General features: G+C 41.3%; 1 protein-coding gene and 1 long non-coding RNA gene across 4 annotated transcripts in view; one reads left to right on the top strand and one right to left on the bottom strand.

The window, feature by feature from the left end:
* Positions 1–106: 106 nt before the first annotated feature.
* LOC118586127 lies at positions 107–22,926 on the top strand. Its single transcript, XR_004945291.1, has 3 exons — positions 107–464; positions 13,752–13,923; positions 22,899–22,926. It is a non-coding gene; the product is annotated as an uncharacterized LOC118586127 (long non-coding RNA).
* The window catches only part of LOC118586126 (fatty acid-binding protein, intestinal-like), a 47,771-nt gene continuing 27,337 nt past the window's right edge, over positions 3,433–23,866 (bottom strand). The window contains exons 2-6 of one of the 3 annotated variants that reach the window (XR_004945289.1): positions 19,975–20,083; positions 18,558–18,730; positions 16,426–16,533; positions 13,811–13,929; positions 3,433–3,832 (exon numbers count right to left, since the gene is read on the bottom strand). Coding sequence is in view for 1 of the 3 variants with exons in the window: in XM_036191278.1 (XP_036047171.1) it covers positions 13,879–13,929; positions 16,426–16,533; positions 18,558–18,730; positions 19,975–20,041 (399 nt within the window). In the remaining 2 variants the exon portion in view is untranslated. Of the gene's footprint in view, positions 3,833–13,657; positions 13,930–16,425; positions 16,534–18,557; positions 18,731–19,974; positions 20,084–23,866 lie in introns of those variants that run through there. The other 2 variants (XR_004945290.1, XM_036191278.1) reach the window with 2 other exon arrangements.

The following is a 23,866-nucleotide window of genomic DNA, read 5'->3' as shown; positions in this document are numbered from 1 at the left end:
TTCTAACTCGCGCGCGCCGTCTCGTTCGGCTTCCCCGGGAACGCGCGCGAGCTCCCGAGGCCCGCTGCGAAACCTCGCGCAGGCGCCCTGCTCCGCCTCCGGAACCTGGCGCAGGCGCTCTGTGCCCCGCCCCAGCGCCCTGGTCCGCCTTTGCCGAGCGCGGGTCCTGAAGGTGCGCCTTCTCACGTAGCTTGCTCAGCCCAGAACCGGTTTTCCCGGTTTCTAGAAAGAGAATTGGCAAGACCCTTCTTCTCTGAGGTGTGCTTGAACTTCAGGAACTGCCATCATATGGTTCCAGCTGTGCCCACGCACAACATTCATAGTCTTTCGTAAACATGAGCATGTGTGGGGATTTTTTTTTTAATGGATCATGAGATTCTCCCGTGTGAACTTTGTAGATGACAACACTGTGTGCCAATTTCAAAAAGTTGGACAGACCCGGTAGGATTCTCTCTCCAATACCTGTAAGCCTTCCGGCTTCTTATTGTCTTATAGATCAGGATGGGTTGTGTGGATGGTTTTGTACAGTGGGTTTGCTCTTAATCTTGGAAACAATGGGTGAACATCATAATTACAGCCATGGATTTTGAAGAAGGATCAGAGAAGGTAAAGCGTGAGAATTACATAGGTATTTCATGGGACTATGTTTAATAAGCCTCTCACCTCTGTGCCAAAATATCCCGTGAGCAATAGTTAAAAACCTTTTGGAGTCTATTAACTTAGCAGCCCACTGTGCTCTACCCACCAAAGCTCAGACAGCATCTTGGGCCTGTAGGAAAGCTTTCTTCACATTGCTGAACCTGCCTCTCTGCTGTACTTACCGATGTATTTTAAACTTGCCTTAAATTTATGACTTCCTTTGTTCTGTAAAGTAAAACTTCATGAACCTGTTTTCACATTGGAAAATAGAGTTGGGGGTAACCTAAATCTTGTGTTCCCGAGACATAGCCACTCAAAGTGGCTCCAGAATAAACTATCATTTTTCCCCCTTTTAAGAAGAAAGCTGTGTTTTTTGCAAAGGTAATACAAAGGTTGGGTATGGCCCCAGAAAGAATACTAATGGAAAATGACTGATTCATACCACCAGGCTATTACACTTCAAGCATTCTTATCCATTGCTGTTTTATAAATACTGGATTTTTAAAAAATATATAGTCATAGAAATTGGTTCTGTTGCTGGAGATGTGGCCATGTAGTGTTTTCACATGCACTACCATTAAATCTTCATAAAACCCAAAGCTGGAATCATTTTACAGATATAGAAAATTGGGCAAAAAGAATACACTATTTAAGGTTACTAATATAACCATAAAAGTGAACTCTAAATTCAATATCTAAATGATAGTATTATACAGTTAGCTAATCAGACTTTAGTTTACCACTTGGGCATCAGACAAAGGTAGCACACAACTGTCAAGAAAAATATGGTATCCTTTGCCTTGTAGATTGTGAAAATGAGAGCCATTACCTGGGGATTCATTAGATTGCACTGTAGACAAGCTTGTCTACAGTTAGTGGGTTAGAAATTCCCTTGGTTTAAATGATATTGAGTGTTTACAGAAATTAAGAAAAATAAGTCAACTGCTGATTCTTCCAGAGGTTGATCATACATCCACTGGCAAGGTAAGACCAGTTGTTCCTAATTATTGAAGTAGGGCTGGTAACACTTGAATTTATTAAGATGGAAGTAGCCTGACATAGATGAAAAGTTTTGAAATGTTTCCAAGCCTCCTTGGCACTGAGTTGGGTTGCGTGCCAGTGGAGGTGTTTGTCTTCTTGATCTATCCAGTCAGGAAGGGCAATCTTTTCAAGCATCCTTAGCACTGAGTGAGTCACATGCATGTGGAGGTGCAGTTTCTCTGGAGATAATAATGCAAATAGGGTCATTTATATTAAATTCTGTCGAAGGATCTTTCACTCCTTCAGAATTAACTGTTGATTCTTGTTTACTTCTTATGATAGAAATGAATGTAGAGTATGTTGAGGAGGAATTTGCTATGCTCATTGATTAAAAGTAGGAACGGCAACATGGCTTAGCTAGTAAAAGCATTTGCTGCCAAGTCTGATGATTTGTATTTAATACTCAGGGCTCACATGGTTGAAGGAGAGAATGACTTCTTTATGTCCCCCATTGCATGTAAGCACACACACTACCGGTAATGATAATAATCAGAAAGAAAAAAAGTACTGTACTAAAATCAAGGTATATTGTCATGTCTGAGTTCTGCATTTCCCTAGCCCCACTGAACATTAGGTAGGCCTTACACATTCAAGAGAAAAATACATACTGCTGTTGTGGAAAATTAGTTGAAGATGTGTTACGTTTATGCTGTGGAACATTTGTTTAATGATGCAAAAATGTATTCTTTTATGTTGCAATTGTTTAACTCTGTAAAGTTGTGTTACTGTGCCTGTCTAACACACCTGATGGGATAGGTAGGACTGCCAGGCAGAAAGAATAAATAGAAGGAGAAAAAGAGAGGAGGGGAAGGAGCAAGAAAAGGAGGAGAAGAGGATGCCAGGGACCAGCTACCCAACCACACAGTCAGACACAGAATAAGAAGGAAAGAAAAGATACTCAAAAATAGAGAAAGGTAAAAGCTTAGAGGCAAAAGATAGATGGGATGATTTAAGAAAAGCTGGCTAGTATGGCAATATTTTATTTGTGCTGAAATGTGATTTTATTTGTATTTTTTTTTAAGATTATTTATTTATTATGTATACAGAAGAGGGTGCCAGATCTCATTGCAGATGGTTGTGAGCCACCATGTGGGTACTGGGAATTGAACTCAGGACCTCTGGACCTCTGGAAGAGCAGTTGGTGCTCTTAACCTCTGAGTCATCTCTCCAACCCTATTTGTGTGTTAATAAGTAAAGTTGCCTGAGGGACAGAGCTAATAGCCAGCCATTTAGCAGAAGTCTAGCAGTGGTAGCACGCGCCCTTAATCTGGTCACATGGCAGGCAGAGTCTGTGTCCAAGGACATAGCCAGCTTGATGACACAAGCCTTTAATCCAAGTACCGACCTGAGACTTGGAGGTCTGTATAGACGGGCAGTGAGGAAGAAGTTATGTGGTTGGGTTAGAACCAATGAGAAGGCCAAACAGAAAGTCAGTTAAAAAGACAGATACACAGGAAGTAGGTCTCTCTCAGGGGAAGGACGGCAGCGGCTGGTAAGCTAAAGGCTATTTGCTAGTGCTCTGACCTCTTGGGCTCTTAACTCTTTATTTGGCTCTGTGTTTCTTATTTAATAAGACTGTTTAGAATTTCATCTACAGGCTAGAAATAAGATTATCTGGGATCTGGGTGGTGGGTCCCCAAAGAGCGATGGTGGCACAGGCCTTTAATCCCAGCACTCAGGAGGCAGAGCCAGGTGGATCTCTGTTCGAGGCCAGCCTGGTCTACAGAGTGAGATCCAGGACAGGCTCCAAAACTATGCAGAGAAACCCTGTCTCAGAAACAAAAACAACCCTACTACATACTAGAGGATGAATTGTTTGACTGCTGCTACAGGCCAGCAGACTGTCTTCCTAATACAGCATAATTAATCACCTCTCATCTTTATCTTCTCTTCCTTTTCAGATTTGATACCTATCTTAGTCACTGTTTATTGCTGTGAAGAGATGCCATGATCATAGTAACTCTTACGGAAGAAAGCATTTTAGTTGGGAGCTTGCTTGCAGTTTCAGAGGCATATAGTCCATCATCGTCATGGTGGGGAGCATGGTGCTAGCACTGGAGCAGTAGCTGAAAGCTGCATCCTGATCTGAAGGCAGGAGAGACTGGGAGAGGGGTGGATCCTGCAATTGCTCGTTCCTGCAGGGAAATGAACCCTGTGAAGCAAGATGGAAACTCGTTCAGCATGACTTAGTTATTCAGTGCTGATTCAAACCTTGAGAGTCTGACACCAGGAAGTTTATTTTAGACATATTTAAGTATAGCACTGTTTTGAGAAAAAGTTTCCTGATAACAATTATCCCAACCCCATGTGCACAATAGAACTTAAGGCATGACTGTATGGAAACTCTTATTGTAGAATGTTAGTTGAAGATGTGTTAAGTTTATGCTGTGGAATATTTGTTTAATGATGCAAAGATGTGTTGCATTATTTTATGTTGCATTTGTTTAACTCTGTGAAGCTGTGTTACTTTGCCTGTCTAAAACACCTGATTGATCTAGCTGAATGACCAGTAGGTAGGCAGGAGAGAGAAATAGGTGGGGCTGGCAGGCATAGAGAATAAATAAGAGGAGAACTCTAAGAAAAGAAGATCATGGAGTGAAAAAGAGGAGGAAAGGAAGAGTCCAGGGGCCAGCCCTGAACTACACAGCAAGCCACAGAGAAAGAAGTAAAGAAGAGATATATACAAATAGAAAAAGGTAAAAAAGCCCAGAGGCAAAAGGTAGACTGGATAATTTAGGTTAAGAAAAGCTGGCTAGAAACAAGCCATACTAAGGCCAGGAGGAAGACAGAGACTCTGTAGAGGGTAAGGCATTGTAGAGTTTTCTGAGAGCCAGAAGTAAGGAGCTAGAAACGAGAGATGAAGGATGAAGGAACAGAGGACGAAGATGAGGCCGAAAGCATAAGGGCTTAGTTATTACTGGGACTACACAGAACAGAAAAAGTAGGTACTGAGAGGATGTCAAGACAGAGCTCAAGCTGGGTAGATAGAATTTTATCTTAGAGAAATAAAGTAGGGGTTGGGAATTTAGCTCAGTGGTAGAATGCTTGCCTAGAAAGCACAAGGCCTCAGCTAGAAAGTTCGGTCCTCAGCTCCGAATAAACAAACAAAACAAAACAAAAAGAGAGAGAGAAAGAAAGTAAAAGGACATTTACTTATTGGGGATAGCTTTCTTAGTCCTAGAGCAAGCATCATCATCATCCTTAAACTGTTGTTTCTCTCTTATCTTCTTACTCTGAAAATAGCTCCCATCCCCATCCCCAGTTATCGATCCAGCGCCCCCTACTCAGCCAGCCTAGTCAGTGGCATTTCCCCAGGGTCTCTTCAATTTAGTACACCCCATTCATTCATACTGTAATGGTTCCCACTACATGTCTAAATCCTACCCATCCTTTGGGACCAGTTTAGGTGCTTCATAGTTTCCTTCACTACAGTTCACCTTGATCTTCCCTAACACGCCATTTGCAAAAGTTTCACGTTAACTCATCTGTAGGTACTTCACATGTCATGCTTCTTTGATTTGTGCTAATTTATTTTTCTTTTTATTTTGTTGTTGTTTGGTTGCTTGTTAATATTTGTTTTATTATTAGTTCTGGGTTTTTTTGTTTTGTTTTGTTTTATTTTCCCCAAATAGAGTTTTGATACGTAGTTAGGCTAGCCTAGATTTCCTGTCCTCTTTAGACAGGAACCCGGGTTCAGACTCTCATGACTATGTGTGTTACCCAACAATGGAGAAAGGTCATCCATTGTACAGTCCTGCTTGAAGGAGATATACATATTCCTAGGGAAATCACCTCAACTGACTAAAGAAGTAGAAATCTCAGTAGATCAAATAGAAGTAGTGATTGAATTGGCAATCAAAACCTCTGAAAGTCTAAGACCAGATCATTTCTTCTGTGAATCCTACTAAGCTTTTTTTTTTTCTCCAACAAAGTCTGCATCTCTCAGGCTAGCCTCTGTCTTGCTCTGTAGCCAAGGATGATCTTGAGTTTCTGATCCTCCTGCTTCTACCTTCTGAGAGCTAGAATTACAAGTTGTACCTATACCTGACTTTATGCAGTTTTTAAGGGCTCTCTTCAGTAGCTTCCTGTCTAGACTGTTTATTTATTTGGGGGCAGAGGGTTGTTACAGAAGCCTTCAGTGTCTCTCATTCTCAATTCTGAGTCTGCATCACCAATACCACTGTAAAAGAAGCTTCCTTGCCCATAACAGCCAGCAGCAGCAGCACGGATCTTGGACTTCCATGTAGTTTCCAGCTACAGCACAGACCACATACATCCTCAAGGGCCCTGGCCACAGCATAGGTCATGAACATCAACAAGGCCTCCAGCAGCAACAGGGCCCACTGACATTAACATGGTCACTGGTAGCAGTGTAGACCACAGACACCAACATAGATCCCGGCTGCAGCATATACCATGGACACCAACATGGCCTCCTGAGGCAGCAGGGATCACATGGAAATAAATATACATGGCCTCCGGCCAGTGGCAGCATGGACCATGGAAGTCTTTTGAGGAGGCCCGATCCAGAACATGAACATCCTCCATTTCAGACATCCTGCCATTGCTCAGAGCTAGGACAGTCATATGGCTCAGCAGCGCATTTAGGGGGCAGAGCCTGCATGAGCTCTAGGCTACTGCACACCACCCTGTCTGCCCTGTTTAGCAATGCCATGCTCCCCCATTCACCATAGCCTGGATCCCATGCCTCTTAGCACTGCCACTTCACTCTACTCTACCTCCTCCCTCAAGGGCATCTACCACCTTTCTCCCCTCACCATCAAAGTGACACCGCAAACTACTCTGTTTCACACAGCATATAGTTTTTCCGCCCAAACAGCCCTGCATGCAAATGCTGACTGCAAGGGGTCATTTGTCTCCTTGTTGCAGGATATTTGATCACACTGTGTGAAGGTGTCTCTGCTTTACCTCACCTGCCTAAGGCACATTCTGGTTGGTTTAATGAAGAGCTGAATGGCCAATAGCTAGGCAGGAGAGGATAGGCGCCACTTCTGGGCAGAGAAGGAAGAATCTGAGGCACGTGGGATTTGCCAGCAAGACTCAGGAAATCATATGTAAGATATTGATAAGAGGTAATAAGTCACGTGGCAGAACATCAGTCAATATAAATGGGTTAATTTAGGTTTTAAGAGCTAGTTGAGAACAAGCCTAAGCTAAGGCCAAGCTTTTATAATTAATAAAAAAAAATCTCTGTGTCATTATTCAGGAGCTTGCAGTCCAAAGAAAGACCTGTCACATCTGGTTCAAGGTTTCTGGTTTCTGAAGCACCAAAAACTGGACTATCACTGAGACTCTTCTAGGATATCCTGTTGGTGCCGAGTCAGGGTGATCTTGTGGTGCTCTTATGAATGGGCAGAGTGCCTGGGGCGGGATCCTTGAGAGCTCCAGGCCATTACACACCTCTCTGCCCTTGCCCCAGCCACCCTGCCAGCTCACCTATATGACCATCTTGGGCATCTCCAGTGCCTGCAGTCTCCTCCCCCAAGTGGGACAAGCAGCACAGGCTGCAGGAGCAGTGGTTCTCTGCTGCAGGAGAGTCCAGCGGGCCCAAGTCTTCAGCAGACACGTTCCTTTGTGCCCAGAACCGCACCTCCATACTGATCCTACACCCTTCACTGCTGCATCTCTAGTTTTATTTCCACAGCCACTCTGCCATCCTTTTTTCCAGTTACATAAGACCACTTTTTATAAGCATTGTCCCATAAGACCTGCCTTGTTCTTGTTCTTCTGGAGATACTGAGTGCTCTGCAGACACATCCTCTGCCCCCTTATCTCCATCTGTGTGTCTCTCAGGCTCCTCAGAGCTGCTCTGCAGTACTGAGGGTGCTGGCAGACTACCACCCTGAATGCTTATCAATACTTAACATAACTTTCAATACCCCTTGGCAGTCTTGAGTGCTTTAGTTTAACTGTGTTGCTCAGGAGTCCATTCATGCTGATCTTTATGTCTTAATGGAATTCCTTAACGTCTTAATCTGTGAACTTTTGAGATGCTAAAACAATTAGGGTGGGAAAGCTTGGAGACATGGGATCTTGGGAGGTGGAGGACTGCAAGCCCTTCTAGCCCCCTTGCTCCAATTCAGAGCTGCAGACATAGTTCTAAAGATGAAAGCAGGAGGCTGAGGACCCACGGCTGGCATCTATGTGTTTGGATCTGATTGAAAAAGCTCAGCTGCTGCTTCAGGTAACACCTGTGCTAGTTCAGGAAGTGCTTCTCTCTTATTGTCTGAAAAGGTGGTGGATAAGAACAGCTAAGTACTGTTAGACTGGATTAAGAAAGAGTTAGTAAACCTTGACCCAAGGACATAGAATGGAGTAAAGAGTGTTTAGACTTCTAGGTTACCAGGAGGATTCCATGTGAAAAAAAAAAAAATTACTCTTTTATGTTAGAGTGTGGTGACTCATGGCTGCAAGCCCAACAGCTGAGGGTTGCTGTGGGTTTGAGGCAAGCATGAACCAGTGTAGATCACAAAGTGAGATCTTGTTTCCACTGCTTTTTTTTCTTTTCTTTTTTTTTTGGGGGGGGGGTGTTTTGAGACAAGGTTTCTCTGTAGCTTTGGTGCCTGTCCTGAATCACACTCTGTAGACCAAGCTGGCCTCGAACTCACAGAGATCCAGCTGGCTCTGCCTCTCAAGTGCTGGGATGAAAGGCGTGTTCCTTTTGCCGCCTGGCTTATCCACTGCTTTTAACAATCTACAAATTTACAGTGTTAGACTTCAGAAGGCAAACAACAAACACTCCCTTCTTATACACAGTGTGGACGGATGGACAGACAGGACTGTGTGCACTTCAAGTGGAGCAGTGCATCTCTGTTTTCAAGGTTGGAAAGATGTTTCTTGGTCTTCAAAAATACATGAGAGACAGACAACGTCTCGAAAAAAAAAATGGACTCAATGAATGTAGACCTTACTGTTGGGGATTTAGCTCAGTGGTAGAGCACTTGCCTAGCAAGCGTAGGCCCTGGATTTGGTCCTCAGCTCAAAAAGAAAAAAAAAAGAATGTAGACCTGGGTATAGGTTTCTGGTTTAACAATGAACAGATCTGTAAATTGCTTCAGTAGCTTTTAGCTTCTCTTTGCTTTACCATTTCCATGTAAACCAATAGCTGTCCGCTAACAATTTTCCTTTCCTCAGTGACTTTTCCCTCGAGACAGAGGGTCCTCCCTAGGAGATGGAGAGTCTTACTTAGGTTTCTATTGCTGGGATAAAGACCATGGCCAAAAGCAACTTGGACAGGGAAGACTATTTGGCTTAAACATCCTGGGAGACCAAGACAGGAGCCTAGAGACAGGGACTGAAGGAGAAGCTGCTTCGTGGCTTGCTCCCTTGGCTAGTTCAGACTTCTTTTCTTGGATCACCCAGGTCCACCTGCTCAGGGATGGTGTCACCTACTGTGAGCTGGGCCTCCCCACATCAGTCATCAGTCAAGAAAATGTCTCCACAGACATAAACTGGGCTTGTGCATATTGTCATAACCGTAATGAATTTATATGTGCAGCTGCCCTGTTGTATCTGGAGAACATAGTTCCCTTGTATTTATTCACTGCCTCTGGGTCTCCCAGACTTCCCTACCCCTCTTCAGCAATGATCCATGCCTCTTGGGAAGAGAGGGTGCAGCATACATGTTTAATTTAGAACACAGCACTCAGCAGGCCCTTATTCTATGCACCTTGGCCAGTTTGTGGGTCACTATCTACTGGAATTTTTTCTGAAGAGGGTTGAGAGATACATTAATCTGTGACTCCATGCTGTGTGGGCAGTAGAGCTGTTCGTTTTTGAGACAAGGTTAGAGAGGTGAAAGGGTACCACATAGATGACATTTGAACAATAATCTAAAAGAAGTAAGGGAATGAGCTCTTCTCAGTCTGCTCTGTACAACATCAGTTAGAGGGTTATGATAGTAAGAGGACTCATAGGCTCATGACAATTTTAAAACTATCCTAATGTTATATTGAGTGAGGTTCGAGGTTCTGTAAAATGAATCTCGACTAATACTGTCTATGGGAGCTGTAGATGTGTGTAATAGAACACGTTTATAAAACAAGTCACTTCATTTATTTTCCTTTTTAAAAATTTCTTGTATTTTATGTGATGGTTCACAACAAATTCCAGCCTGGAGATGGACATGAGCATAGCTCCTCGTAGGAGGAAAGTCACTTTAAGAATGTTACCACTGGTAGGTTAACCACACTCTAGTGGAAAGCCACATATCCAAGAATAAATGGACACCACAAATTGGATTCTGTTCTTTTCTGTTTTGTTTTTAAGAGGACACAAAGTCAGAAAGAGGGCTTTGATCTGGAGAAGTTGGGTAGGGGTTGAATATGGTCAAAATTAATTACACAAAAATTTCAAAGTACTAATAAGAAAAAGAATTTTCAGGCCACACTTGAGGGAAGGGGATCAAAAAAAAATCAAAGAGGTGAAAAACTTGTAGTTTCAATGGGATTGATGCACATATGAACTTACAGACTGGCATGCATAAGAATTCCATAGGTTCAAGACAGAGGAGTCCCAGCCCTGAGAGGAGAAGGAAACAAGGGGTCCCACCCATAAGCAAGAGGATATACCTCTTGGGTATAAAGGGAAATCAGTGTTTCCACCGGAGTTTAACTGCTCATATCAAACTCACACCAAAGGAGACCTCATGCCCAGGAGGAGTTGACCAACACAAAATAAAGTCCCTGGGCTTTGTGTGTGTGTGCGTGCGTGCGTGCGTGTGGTTTTCACAGTTTTTAAAATTATTTTTATTGGTCTTTTGTTTATTTTGACTTTTGCTTCTGTAGTTTTGCAGGGATGGGAGGGTGTTTGGGGATTTTTGAAAGAGAAAGTTGCATGGATAGGGAGTTGAGGATCTGGGAGGAGTGGAGAAGACAAACACGTGATCAAAATATATTGTGTGAAAAACTAACAAAACAAACAGGGAAAAAGAGGTGAAAAGATATGCTATGGAGCACACAGGACAAACACTTATCTGGGCTGGAGTGTGAAACTGCGCTCACTCATTCTTTCAGCTCAATAATCTGATAAAGAACAAAAGTGCTGTGTCATATTTATGCCCTTCATCATCCTTGTTTAAATACTATTGTTACATTATCTAGATATGAAGCAAGGGGTGGCATCAATCATGTGCTCCTTTACACAAAGAAGTGTTTTTCTAAATTCAGGAAGAGGTCTGTCCTTTAACACTAAGGGAATTTGTAAGTGGGATGTGTGTGTGTGTGTGTGTCTTCATCTGTGTGTGTGAATATGTCTCTGTGTATGTCTTGTGTGTGTTCATATATTTGTATGTGAGTGTGCGTGTATTATAGAATTGAAAAGCCTTGGAACAGGGCTCAGACTCAGGAGAACTAAGTCGTCGCCCTGTAGCAGGCTTTCTTTTTGGGCCACCAACCAGCTAACAAATCAAGACATGAGATTTCTGATTAGTTATGAATGCTCAGCTTTATCTTAGCTCTTACTTTAATCTGTTTCTCTTTATCTATGTTTTGCCTCAGGGCTTTTTACCTTTCTTTCTTTCTGGATGACTATCTTTCCTGATGTCTCCATGTCTGGCTGGCTGCTGCCTGGCTTATGGTCCCTGACATGTCCCTCTCTTTCTCCTGCATTCTCTTTGTTCTTCTCCCCTTTTCCTGAAGCCTAGATTTCTCTTCCTACTTATTCTGTCTGCCCACCAGCCCCACCTATCCTCCTACCTAGCTATTGGCTGTTACAGCTTTTTATTAGACCAATCAGGTGCCTTAGGCAGGCAAGGTAAAACAAATGCAGCACATCTTTACATAATAAAACAAATGCAGCACAAACAAATGTAACTCAACCTTACATCATTAAACAAATGTAGCATAACAAATGTAACATAGTTAAAGTAATATTCTGCAGCATAAACAAATTAACACATCTTTACATGGATAAAATAATATTCCACAACATTTCCCTTCTGATTTCTACTGATCTTCCACCTTCTCACAGCCTTAGACACTGACTACCAGATTGAAATTTTACATTCCCTCTTTGATTCTTGGGAATCTGGATTATATACCAGGGGGCCTGCTGTAACCCTATATTCTAATGGAATCCTCAGTGAGGACGGGAGAACTGAGACACCCTCCAGAATGGTTCCCTACCATGACTGCTGATGTGTTCCATGCCTTTTGATATTCTCAGTTGCCATTACCTTGCTGACTCTTCCTTCCCATTCAGTTCTCCAGTTGTGTTAGTAGCCTGAATGTTAGCTGCTGGGCTCCAGCAAAGCAAATGTAAACTACCCCGTGTGTTAGCAAACGTGGTGTAACTACCCACGTTTCAAGATGATAGTGCTATTTTCAGTACTCTGACTCAGAACTAAGATAACCCTGAATAAGCTGTTAATAATGTTTCTGTTCAGTAAATGAAAGCAGCTTTAAGGATTGATTCTGCAGGAAGAAAAATAAACCTTTGTGTTAGTTTTGTTTCTACAGAATTTGTAACCACATAAGCATTTAATATCATTTTCAGCTTTAGAACATGGTATGTCAGATGTCTTTGCAGCACAAATTTTCTAAAACACAAATAGAAATAGTCCGTGTCCTTGCCCAGTAGATGGCACTCCTATACTCTAATGAAAGCAAGTATCAGCATAAGGTAAACACCCATTTCCTTATTGGACTAGCCATTCTTCTTCCCATGCCCACAAAACCTCCTCTCTAGCTTCCATTCTATATCATGCAACTACCTTACCTACACATTTAAGTCTTCAAGTGCCCATGAATGTCTTGCTGGCATTGTCTAGTTGTTCTTTTGAGAATACTTTTTTTTTTTTTAAACTTATGAACAGTTAGCTTATAAGGATAGGACTAGATAAGTAGTTTCTAAATTAATATAAAGGGAACTGATATCTGATATAGTTCAGTGGGTAAAGCACTTTCACAACAAATGAGGGGGCCTGAGTTGTGATCCCTAGCACCCACATAAAACCTGGGCATAGGTGCGTGTCTATAACCCCAATACTGAGAGGGCAGTAGATAAAGGAGAGTCCTCAGAGTTTTCTGGCCTGCGAATCACTGATGGGTGAGCTCCGTATTCAGTTAGAGATCCCATACCCCAAAATATGGTAAAGAGCAATAAAGATATTCAGTGTCAACTTCAGGTCCCCAGACACACACGTATATAAGCACTGCCGTGCATGAACACATACATACATAAACATGTACACACACACACACACACACACACACACACACACGAAAGGAAGGAAGAAAAAGAAAATACAAGGGCTCCTTGATATTGAAAATCTAAGACAATAACAACAAGACATTGAAACAAACAAAGCGCCTTTCTGAGCCAGAATGGATGGTGAGCCCATGAAGGTAGCCATTTTTAACAACGTAGGATTATATTTCTCTTTCCCACTCTATGTTCTCTAACATCCCAACACTCTCTCCTCTGTGACACATTCCCAGATGGTTGCTTAAGAAAGGGAGAGCTTCTGGCTGGTGTTGTTAGTATAATATATATGTATGTATATTATGAAAGGAGTTTAGAAATCCAGTCCGATCGCCCCATTCTAAAGGTGCCTGAACTACATCTCAAAAATATGAAGTGGCTTTCTCAAGTTCACACTAGTTAGTCTAAGACTGGGCCGTAACCAAGAGTTCTCATTAGCCATGGCAAGGCTCGCTCACACACAGGCACAGGGAGAGAGAACTGAAGAGAATTTTCATTCACTCAAAGGAAAGTTTTCAATCTACATCTTGGACCATTTTCTGTAGAATGAAGAACACATGATTTGCTTCTGTTTTTTGAAGACTAACTACATATAAGGGACCACTTAAGATGTTTGATGTATGATGCATCAATTCAAAACTGTTCAGAAAAATTACAACTCAGTACCCACACACAAATGAAATATTTAAAATCCAGTCATCAATACATGTGCCAAAAAGCTTTTTTTTTTTAGGAAAAACTACTTACAAAGCAATGTGAGAACAATATTTACTTTCTTTTAAAATACCAGTTCGTGTATATCTTAAGGAACATAAAAGAAATGAAATGCTAATGCTTTTGCATTCTAGGCCTTGAGAAAACTGGAAATCTATCAATGCTCATGAAAGGATGAATCTTCCTGCATTACCATGATAGAGAGGGACGTCTCATAACAGTTTAGCTCTTCAGTATTGCTCTAGGCTCCAAGAAGCTTGCTTATTCCTTCTTAAAGATCCGCTTGGCTTCGACTCCTTCATATATGTAAGTCTGAAAGATGTTTACAAACATAAAAAATGTACCATTAGTATAAAATCCCAAATTAAGAAAAATAATAATGTTAGAGCCTGTCCTAGCATTTTTTATATTTGACAGAAGCATTTTAGGAAGATATAGGATAGAACCATTAAAATTACATTTTGGATTGTGTATATTTATGGTTTTTATTAGAATGGGAATTAATTTATATATATATATGTTTATTCTCAATAAATAAGTGTCATACACAGATATGAAATGAGTAACAGCTTACTTATTAAAGCTGTGTCTTAGGGTTTTATTGCTGTCAAGGGACACTATGACCATGGCAACTCTTAGAAAGGAAAACATTGAATCGGGGCTGGCTTGCAGTTTCAGAGTTTGCATTATCATCATGGTGAGATTTGGCAGCATGCAGGCAGACATGGTGCTGAAGAACAGTTGAGAGTTCTACATCTTGATCCTTAGGCAGCAGAAGTGGACTTTGTACCACACTGAGCATAGCTTGAGCATAGGCGACCTCAAAGCTCCCCCGCTCCCGCCCCCAAGAGTGAGATACTTCAACAAAGCCACATCTCCTAATAGTGACACTCTATTTGGGACATTTTTTTTCAAACCACCATGTTCCACTCCCTGGCTCCCATAGGCTTGTAACCATATTTCATTGCAAAAATGCATTCAGTCCAACTTCAAAAGTCCTCATAGACTATAAAAGACTCAAACTTAGTTAAAAGTCTAAAGTTCAATGTCTCTTCTTAGATGCATGAAAACTCCTAACTGTAATTGCCTGTAAAATCAAAATAAAAAAGCAGATTGCATACTTCCAACATATAATGGCACCAGATATTCATCACCTTCAAAACCTAGGGGAGGGACTATAATGGGGAAATACTTGATCAAAGCAAGACTGAAAAGCAGCTGAGCAAACTCCAAACTCTGCATCTCCATGACTGATGTCAAAATCCTCTTCAAATTTCCAACTCTGTTCAGCTTTATTGACTGCAACACACTTCTTTCTCTTGGACTGGTTCCACTCCCTGTTAGTAGCTCTCTTTGGCAAGAATCCCACGGCTCTGGCATCTCTAACATCTTGGAGTCTCCAGGGAAACCACATAGTCACTTTGACAGCTTCACACAATGGCCTCTCTGGGACTCTATGCTGGGAAACTCCTGACACAATCCTAGCCCCAGAGGCTTTCCTTGGTCTCTGAGGATTATTCCATAATCCTTTTCTTTTGTTCTTGACTCTAAAGCTAGAACCATGTGGCCAAAGCTGCCAAGTTCTGCTGCTTGCTGGGGCTGGAACATGGCCCACTTGTTCAGTTACATCAGCATGAGCTTTCTGATTTTGATGGTTTCCTTCACTGCCTTAGCTTGGCTGTCTTGTCCTGCAACTTGCTCTGTGGACTAGACTGCCGTGAACTCAGAGATCTTCAGTTACATCTTCACCAGCTTTCTGTTTCTGATGGTTTCCTTCACTGACTAAGCTTGGCTGTCCTGGAACTTGCACTATAGACTAGGCTGCCTCAAACTCAGGGATCTGCCAGCCTCTGCCTTCCCAGTATGGTGATTAAAGGCATGTACCACCACACTGGATCTAAGCTTTCCTTTAATTCCTTTTTACAACTTGGAAACTTAGTTGGGTAGAATCTTGCCCTAAGGTCACCACTCCCTTTATTACATTTCTGAATCTGTTTATCTCCTTGAACACAGAACTTAACTCCATATTTCTTCCTGGTGCTCCTTTTTGCCTTAGTTTGTACATTTTGTATTTTTACTTTAGTCTTAGCCAGAGTTTTCAAACAAGGCAAAAAGCAGTAACATTATCACTGTTATATTGCAAGAATGATCTCTAGCAAACATATTAAAATTCTCCTCCAAAAGCACTTGACTCAGGCCCCCACAGTTCAAATTGTCCTCATCACCATTGTCTACCATGTTCCTAGTTTTACGGCCCATTAAGCAGCACTTAAAGCAGCCAATGCACTCCTAACCCAAACTTCCAAAGTCCAAATTCTTCCAAACAAAAGCATGGTCAGTCCTATTACAGCAATGCCCCATTCCTGGTACCAACTTTTGTCTTAGTGTTTGATTGCTGTGAACACCATCACCATGGCATTTATTATAAAGGAAACATTTAATTGGGGCTAACTTGAGAGTTTCAGAGTTTCCATTATCATCATGATGGGACATGAAGGCATTCAGGCAGACATGGTGCTAGAGAAAGAGCTGAGAGTTCGACATCTTGATCTACAGACAACAGAAGTGGACTCTGTGTTACACTGGGCATAGCTGGAGCACCAGAGTCCTCAAACCCACTCCCATGTGATACACTTCCTCCAATAAGGTCATATATACTCCAACAAAGCTATCCTTCCTAGTAATGTCACTCAATATCAGGGCCATTTTATTTTAAATCACTACAAGGAGTTACTCACAGTGACAAAATTCTTGTTCATAATCATTTTTGTCTTTGGAACATAGTTAGAAATCTTTCCTACAACTTACCTGAATTAGTTCATCACCAGAAATTTCACAGATATCAATTAGCTCCTTCCCATTATCAACACGTTTGAATTTTCCAATAAGTTTATTTTCCTCAAGGCTCATGGAACCCTGCATCACAATAACAAGACAGCATTTTTATGGCCTTGTATGTCTCTAACACAATTTCCAGTTTTACAGACCCACATCTTCACTCAGTGACCCTATGCACTCTATGAATTAATACATTTCCTCCATATGTCTATGGAGACTGTGAAATGATGGAGCAATTCCTCAAAAGTCAGAAAGAGGATTGGACATGGGCTGTGGGAGTCAAGGCTGTACTGGGAACTACTAGGCACCATTCCACTGACAATTGCTATAGACTGAATTCTAGTGCAGATGAGTAGTGATAACATTAGTGAGAAAATACTCAACAGTTAAACTGTCATTGCACAGTTGACGAGATGGCTCAGCTGCTGAGAGAACTTACAACACAAGCCTTAGGACCTGAATTCAAGTCCCTAGAATCCATGTAAAAAGACAGATGTGCTCACATATGCCTATGACACTAATGCTGTAGAGACTGGAGGCTCATGGGGACTTTGTAGCCACCAGCCTACCTTCAGGTTCAGTGAGATACCCTGTTTCAAGGGAATAAGATGAACAGTAGTGGATCAGGGTACTTGATGTGCTCCTCTGACCTCTCCATGTGCATTTGGACATGGACACACACACACACATACACACACACACACACACACACACACACACACACACACACACACACATTTATCACTGCAAACATACTTGACTAGAAAAAACTCTGAGGCAAAAACCTCTTTTTATCTTTCAGTTTTTCATGAGAAGTTTCTGTTTAGCCCTGGCTATCCTAGAACCCAGTATGTAGACCTGGTTGGCATCAAATTCAGAGATCCACCTGTCTCTGCCTCCCAGGTGCTGGGATTCATGGCATGTGCCACCAACAACAAGGGTTTTTTTGTTTGTTCTGTTTTGTTTTTTACATCCTGACCAAAGATTCCCCACCCTGGATCCTCCCAATCCATCCAACCTCCCTTCTGCCACCCCTTCACCCTGCATCCACTTCTCTCTGTTTCTATTCAGAACAGGGCAGGCCTCCCATTGATGTCCACCAAGCATGGCATATCAAGTTGCAGTGAGACTAGGCACCTCCCCTCTTATTAAGGTTGGGCAAGGAGAAGAGTCCCAAGAGCAGGCAAAAGAGCTGGAGACAGCCCCTGCTCCTGCTGTTAGGAGTCCCATGAGAAGACGAAGCTGCACAACTGTCACATGTATGCACAGGTCCCTGGTCAGTCCCATGCAGCCTCCGTGGATGTCAGTTCTGTCTCTGTGAGTCACTATGAGCCATGGTTAGTTGATTCTGTGGGTTTTCTTGTGGTGTCCTTGACCCCTCAGGTTCCTACTATCCTTCCCCTCTTCTACAGAATTCCCTGAGCTCCACCTAATGGTTGGTGAAGGGGGCATTCTTAATGACCTACCATGAATTAGACTTTCACATTTTGCTACTCACCCATTCATTAATTTTTTTAATCAGTGTTTATTGAGATGAGATCTCATGTAGCCCAGGCTGCCCTCAAATGTACTCTGTATGTGAGGAAAAGCTTGACTTTATGATCCTACTGACTCCAGTTCCCAAGTCTTGGAATAATGGGCATGTGTGACCATGCCCAGGTTTTATACAGTACTAGAAACACAACCCAAGGTTTTGTACTTGCTACACTCTCCTGATTCAGTTACATTTTTGGCTTCTTGGTTTATTGTCCAAATGCATTTATAAACAGTTATTGTGTTTGAATATCATAATCACTAAAAGCTTGTGGTCTCTAGCATGAAGAATTGAAAATACAGAATTTTAGATTTCCTTGTACTCAGTCCATTTAAGAGGATTACTATGAATCTGTTCATCATAGCATTTTCATAGATACATACCATAACAAATTATTATATTTAAACACTTTGTCAAAGATGTATGTAAAATAAAATATGAACAGACTTTGTTGACCTCTTCAATAAATGACGGAAGTTTGCATTAGTTGAACCATTCCATGAGATAAACTACTTTGTATTTGTAAAAAATGAACTATACATTGCTTTAAAAAAAAAAAAAGTCTTACTTTGAGTTCAGTTCCATCTGCTAGACTATAGTCAAAGTTGACACCAAGTTCAAACACAACGTCAATGTTTCGAAACCTGCATGATTCTTTAATCGTGAATTTATTCCCTTCTTGCCTAATGGTCAATTTCAAATTGTCATGAGCTGCAAGCTTCCTTTTCACCAAGTTAATGCCTGCAAGAGGAGAGATTGGGAGGAACATGAAATGAAAATGCCACAGAAAGTGTTTCCTTTCTTAGCTCTGCTTTGGTCTGCTCATCTGTCTTTATTTTGTGGGTGGAGAAGGAAGAGCAAATAGTGTCGTGTGTGCATAGCCACACCCAATTGCTTTTAGAGAAAGGGGAAGCTCTGGCAGATGTAGAGAAATGGTTCAAGCAGCTTTTCCACACTAAGAAAATGTAAATGAAGCAGCAAACTATAGCACGTCAGCCCTGGGTCATTTTAACAAGCTTAACAACCTTTGGCTCCAGTGTTCAGTCCAATGGCAGCAATGTCACGTGAAGCCTTGAGAGGTGTGTTCAAGTATTAAAGAAACCCAGCTCAGTTCGGGGTATTTATTCATTTCCAACTCTACTTTGCTTTCAAAGTGAATCTATTTATCGTTTGGTTGTGTTTGAAACTGGGTTTTGGTGCATACCCCAGGCAAGCTCCAAACTTGCTTCATAGGCCAGGCTAGCCATTTCCCTCTCAAAAGTATTAAGATCACAGGCATATAACACAATGCTTTGCTTGTTTCACATATATTTATTTTTTTTGTGGCATTTCTGATTGCCCCAAGCCAGAAAAGTTTGAGATTCTGTGATTAAATTCATTATAATATGAATGTACAAATTTTATAAACTGAAATTTGGAATCTCTAAAGTATGAGACATAACTATGCAGATTTTATTTTGGGAAATGATACACATTTTTTGCCCAATTTTTAGATTAGGTTGCCAGAATCTTAGTAGACATTTTTAATATAGTCAAATTAAACCTCTAAAAAGAATACACAGCTTTTTGTGATTATTCCTAAAGTTACATAACAAAGAGAAAAGAATTACATAGAGTTTATTCAAGCTTAATTTTGATAAATTTATTTTCTTACTTTATTAAATGTTCTTTGTTCCTTTACCTTCTATAATCCAGTGTTATTTTAAACTCTGGAAATTATCATAACTCACTACAATTGTCTTTCTTCTAATGACAAACATGTCAGTTTTTAGTTACATAGGTGTAATTAACAAGAAAGGGAAGAAAATCCAGGGGCTCTAACACTTGCCCTAGGGGACAAGATGTTTTCCTAAAACAGGAAGTGTGGATATGGATTTCCAGACTCTGTACAATCACACCTGGAGCCTTACACATCACCACTCATTTACTAGCACACAGAGAGAAGAAAGCAAACATGAGCCACTCAGGTAGAAACCAGTCCTTACCCATTTTCTCCATGAACTTATCATAGTTCTCATTCCGGTCTACTTTCCAAGTGCCGTCAAATGCCATGATCTCAGCTGTGTGTGCCTCTGGAAAAGCAGAGATGCGGCCCTGTCGACAAGAGAGAATTTATTCTACTTCTTATCTTCGAACCAATTCATACTGTGATGTGGAAGTTTAAAGTTCAAGAGATTGCCTGACTACTTTCATTTTTCTTTGTTCCTAAGATTACTTGAGATGAAATTAACCTAAAATTTAATATATTACTATTTGCCAAAATATCATTACCATATTCTGGAACAGCATCATTACCCTGCAAAGAAACTGCATACATGTTAAGCAGTGGGTTTTCATTTCCCCATTTTTAGAAGCTTAAGTTCTCATCCACTTTCTACCTCTATAGACATTTCCTACAAACAGAATTATGTAATAGGTGGTGTGGCAAGCACATACCCTGATTGTTGGGGGGGGGGGGGGAATAATCACTCTTGATTCAGACTTGGTATTATACTCATTTATTCACACACTAAGATTACAAGCAATATTTATCCCATCTTCCAAGTGGAAGTGGGAATACCTCTCCAGATGTACAGCTCTGGACTCGCCATGTCTGTTCCTCTGGATCTCAGATCAGCCTCAGGTCAACCTCGTCTGTGCTGAGGACAGGATCTCACACAGGAGGGGCTGATGAGCTCTGTTGGTCGTGTCTGAGGCTTCATCTTTAATACCCCTTTCTGGCTAGGTTTCTAGGTTTTTTTTTTTTCTTTTTTTTTTTTTTGAGCTGAGGATCGAACCCAGGGCCTTGCGCTTGCTAGGCAAGGGCTCTACCACTGAGCTAAATCCCCAACGCTAGGTTTCTAGTCTTATCCCTACTTACACACATAGCTTATCACTACTCCATTTGTGGTTTATTTATATCATTCTATTGCTTATTACTCCTGACCAGGGTTGTTCACCCTAGGTCTTACATATTCCTTACAGGTGGACTTTTTAATGTTTGAATCTTTTCACTGAATGTGTTTTTAATGTTTGCATATCATTTCTTTATTCTTTTAAACATTTTATTCTTTATTACCATGATTAAATTATATAAATTAATTCAATATGACATTTCAACATATGAATAATCAAATTCAGTTTTCCTCTATCCCTCCTCCCATGTCAACCTCCAGTAAAATATTAAGATCAATGTTTATTAGTTGAAATTATGCTTTCTAATGTGCCCTTTTGTATTGTATTTAGAGTTAACAGAGGTTTGTATAAATATCTGTGGTAGTTTGAATGTAATTGGCCTCCATAATCTCATAGGGAGTGGCACCATCAGGAGGCGTGGCCTTGTTGGAGTAGGTGTGGCCTTGTTGGAGTGGGTGTGCCCTTGTTGGAGGAAATGTTTGACTGGGGGCAGGGTTTGAGGTTTCCAATGCTCAGGATACTGCTTAGTGTCTCAGTGGACTTCTTGTGGCCTGTATAGCAAGATGTAGCCAGCACCACATCTGCCTGCATGCAGCCATGCTCCCCACCATGATAATAATGGACTGCACCTCTGAATCTGTAAGTGAGCCACCCCAGTTCAATGTTTTCTTATCAGAATTGCTGTGGTCATGTGTCTCTTCGCAGCAATAGAAAACTCTTAGCAAGTCTGAAGTTGGTACCAGGGGCTGGCTTATTGCTGTGATAGGCCTGACAGTGCATTTGTTTGAAGGAATATGGACCATGGGACTTGAGATTAGGAAAGCAGTTGAATGCTTTAAGTGCTGTTTTATGTGCCAAACTAGTTGGAGCATGGAAGACAGTGGTGCTAAACATGATTTGATGAACTATGTGAGGCTTGTTCAAGAGATTGCAGAGGAAAACTAGCATGTTGCCTAGAGATCTTTCTTGTGGTATTTTGGTGAAGAAAATGGCTGCCTTGTGCCTGATTCAAAGAGTTAGGAATTAATTCTCTTGGCAGAAGAAATCTCAAAACAGCCTAGTATAGGTTTTCATCATGTGGTTAAAAGTGTTCATGCTTATAAAGATTTATAATGAAAAGGAGCAAGTTGAGCAGGATAAATTAAAAATACAAATTTTGAGGAGAAAAAGAGCACCAGGAAATGAAGTGGAACTAAATCCTGTGTTCAAGGAGATAAACAGATTAAGAAATTGAATATATGTGGGGGGACCCCAGGACAAGAGCCCATCCCACTAAGTTTCCAACTTGAGAAAAGAATTTTTAAAAAGCTTAGAACCAGATATGGTGGGGCATGCCTTTAAGCCCCACACTGGGAAGGCAGAGAGAGAGTAGCAGTTCTCTGAGTTTGAGGCCAGCCTGATCTACATAACAAGTTCTAGGACAGTCAAGCTTAGGCAGCGAAGGAAACCATCAAAACCAGAAAGCTGGTAAAGATGTAACTGAACAAGGGGGCCATGTTCCAGCCTCAGAAACCAGCAGAAATTGGTAGCTTTGTCCATGTGGTTCTAGCTTTAGAGTCAAGAACAGGAGAAAAGGATTAAGGAATCTTCCTCAGAGACTAAGGAAAGCCTCTGGGGCCAGGCATATGTCAGGAGTTTCCCAGTATGGAGTTCCAGAGAGGCCATTGTGTGAAGCTGTGAAGGTAACTATTTGGTTTCCTTGGAGACCCCAAGATGTTAGAGATTCCAGAGTCATGGGATACCTGCTGAGGAAAGCTGCTAACAGGGAGTGGAACCAGTCCAAGAGAAAGAAGTGTGTTGCAGTCAATAAAGCTGAACAGATTTGAAAATCTGAAGAGCATTTTGACATGAGATATGGAGATGCAGACTTTGGAGTTTCCCCAGCTGGTTTTCAATCTTGCTTTGGTCCAGTTTTTGATCAGTATGCTCCCTTTCCTATGTTTTAGAATGGTAATGTTTATCTTGTGCCATACTTGGAAGTATGTGATCTGTTTTTTTTATTTTTATTTTATAGGGGATTACAGTTAAGAGATTGCATGAAGAATATCTCAGAAGAGACTTTGAACTTTGGGCTTCTAAACATTGTTGAGACTGTTAAAGACTATGGGGACTTCTGAAGCTGGATGAATGCATTTTGCATTATGATACTATTACAAGTTAAATGGGGACCAGGAAGTAGAATGACATAGTTTGAATGTAAGTGTTCCCCATAATCTCATGGAGTGGCATTATTAAGAGGTGTAGCTTTGTTAGAGTGGGTGTGGCCTTTTTGAGGAAGTATATCACGATGGGGGCAGACTTGGGGGTATCCTATGCTCAAAATACCACCTGCTGTCTCAGTCTACTTCCTGATGCCTGCATATCAAGATGTGTCGAGTACCAAGTTTGCCTGCATGCTGCCATGATTTCCCCCATGAAGATAATGGACTGAACCTCTGAACCTGTAAGCAAGCCACCCAAATTAAATGTTTTCTTCATAAGAATTGCTGTGGTCATTTTATCACTTCACAGCAATAGAAAAACCTGGGACAGTATCCCTGGTTCCTAGCATACTGTCTGATACCCTGGAAGCCATAAGCAAAGTCTCAAGAGGTAGAAATGTAGATATATCACAGAAAATTCCAGGATCAGTATTTACCATCTGCCATGTGAACAGAGAGTAAAAACCAGATGTTATTGTATGCTTTTATATAAGCTTGTTTTCCTCACTTTCTGTTATGTCCAATCTATGTAGAAGTCATAACTCATACGACTTCTGAGTCAGAAGCCATAGCCCAGTATGGGGAACGGAGCAAGCAAGCGAGAATACACATCTGTCCCTTCTTTCCTACTGTCTCCAGCTCATAGGAGGCCTGTGTTGGAAGAGGAAAAACTTGCAGCATGAAGTAAGAAGTCTTGTTAAGGAGTCTTAAGATGTTAATTACTGAAAATAGACTATTACTATGAATTAATGTTCTCAGAGAACCTCTCATTAACTCACAG

Source organism: Onychomys torridus, chromosome 6 (genome assembly GCF_903995425.1).
Source record: "Onychomys torridus chromosome 6, mOncTor1.1, whole genome shotgun sequence".
Taxonomy (NCBI): Eukaryota; Metazoa; Chordata; class Mammalia; order Rodentia; family Cricetidae; genus Onychomys; species Onychomys torridus.
This window is presented reverse-complemented; position numbering and strand designations above follow the sequence as displayed.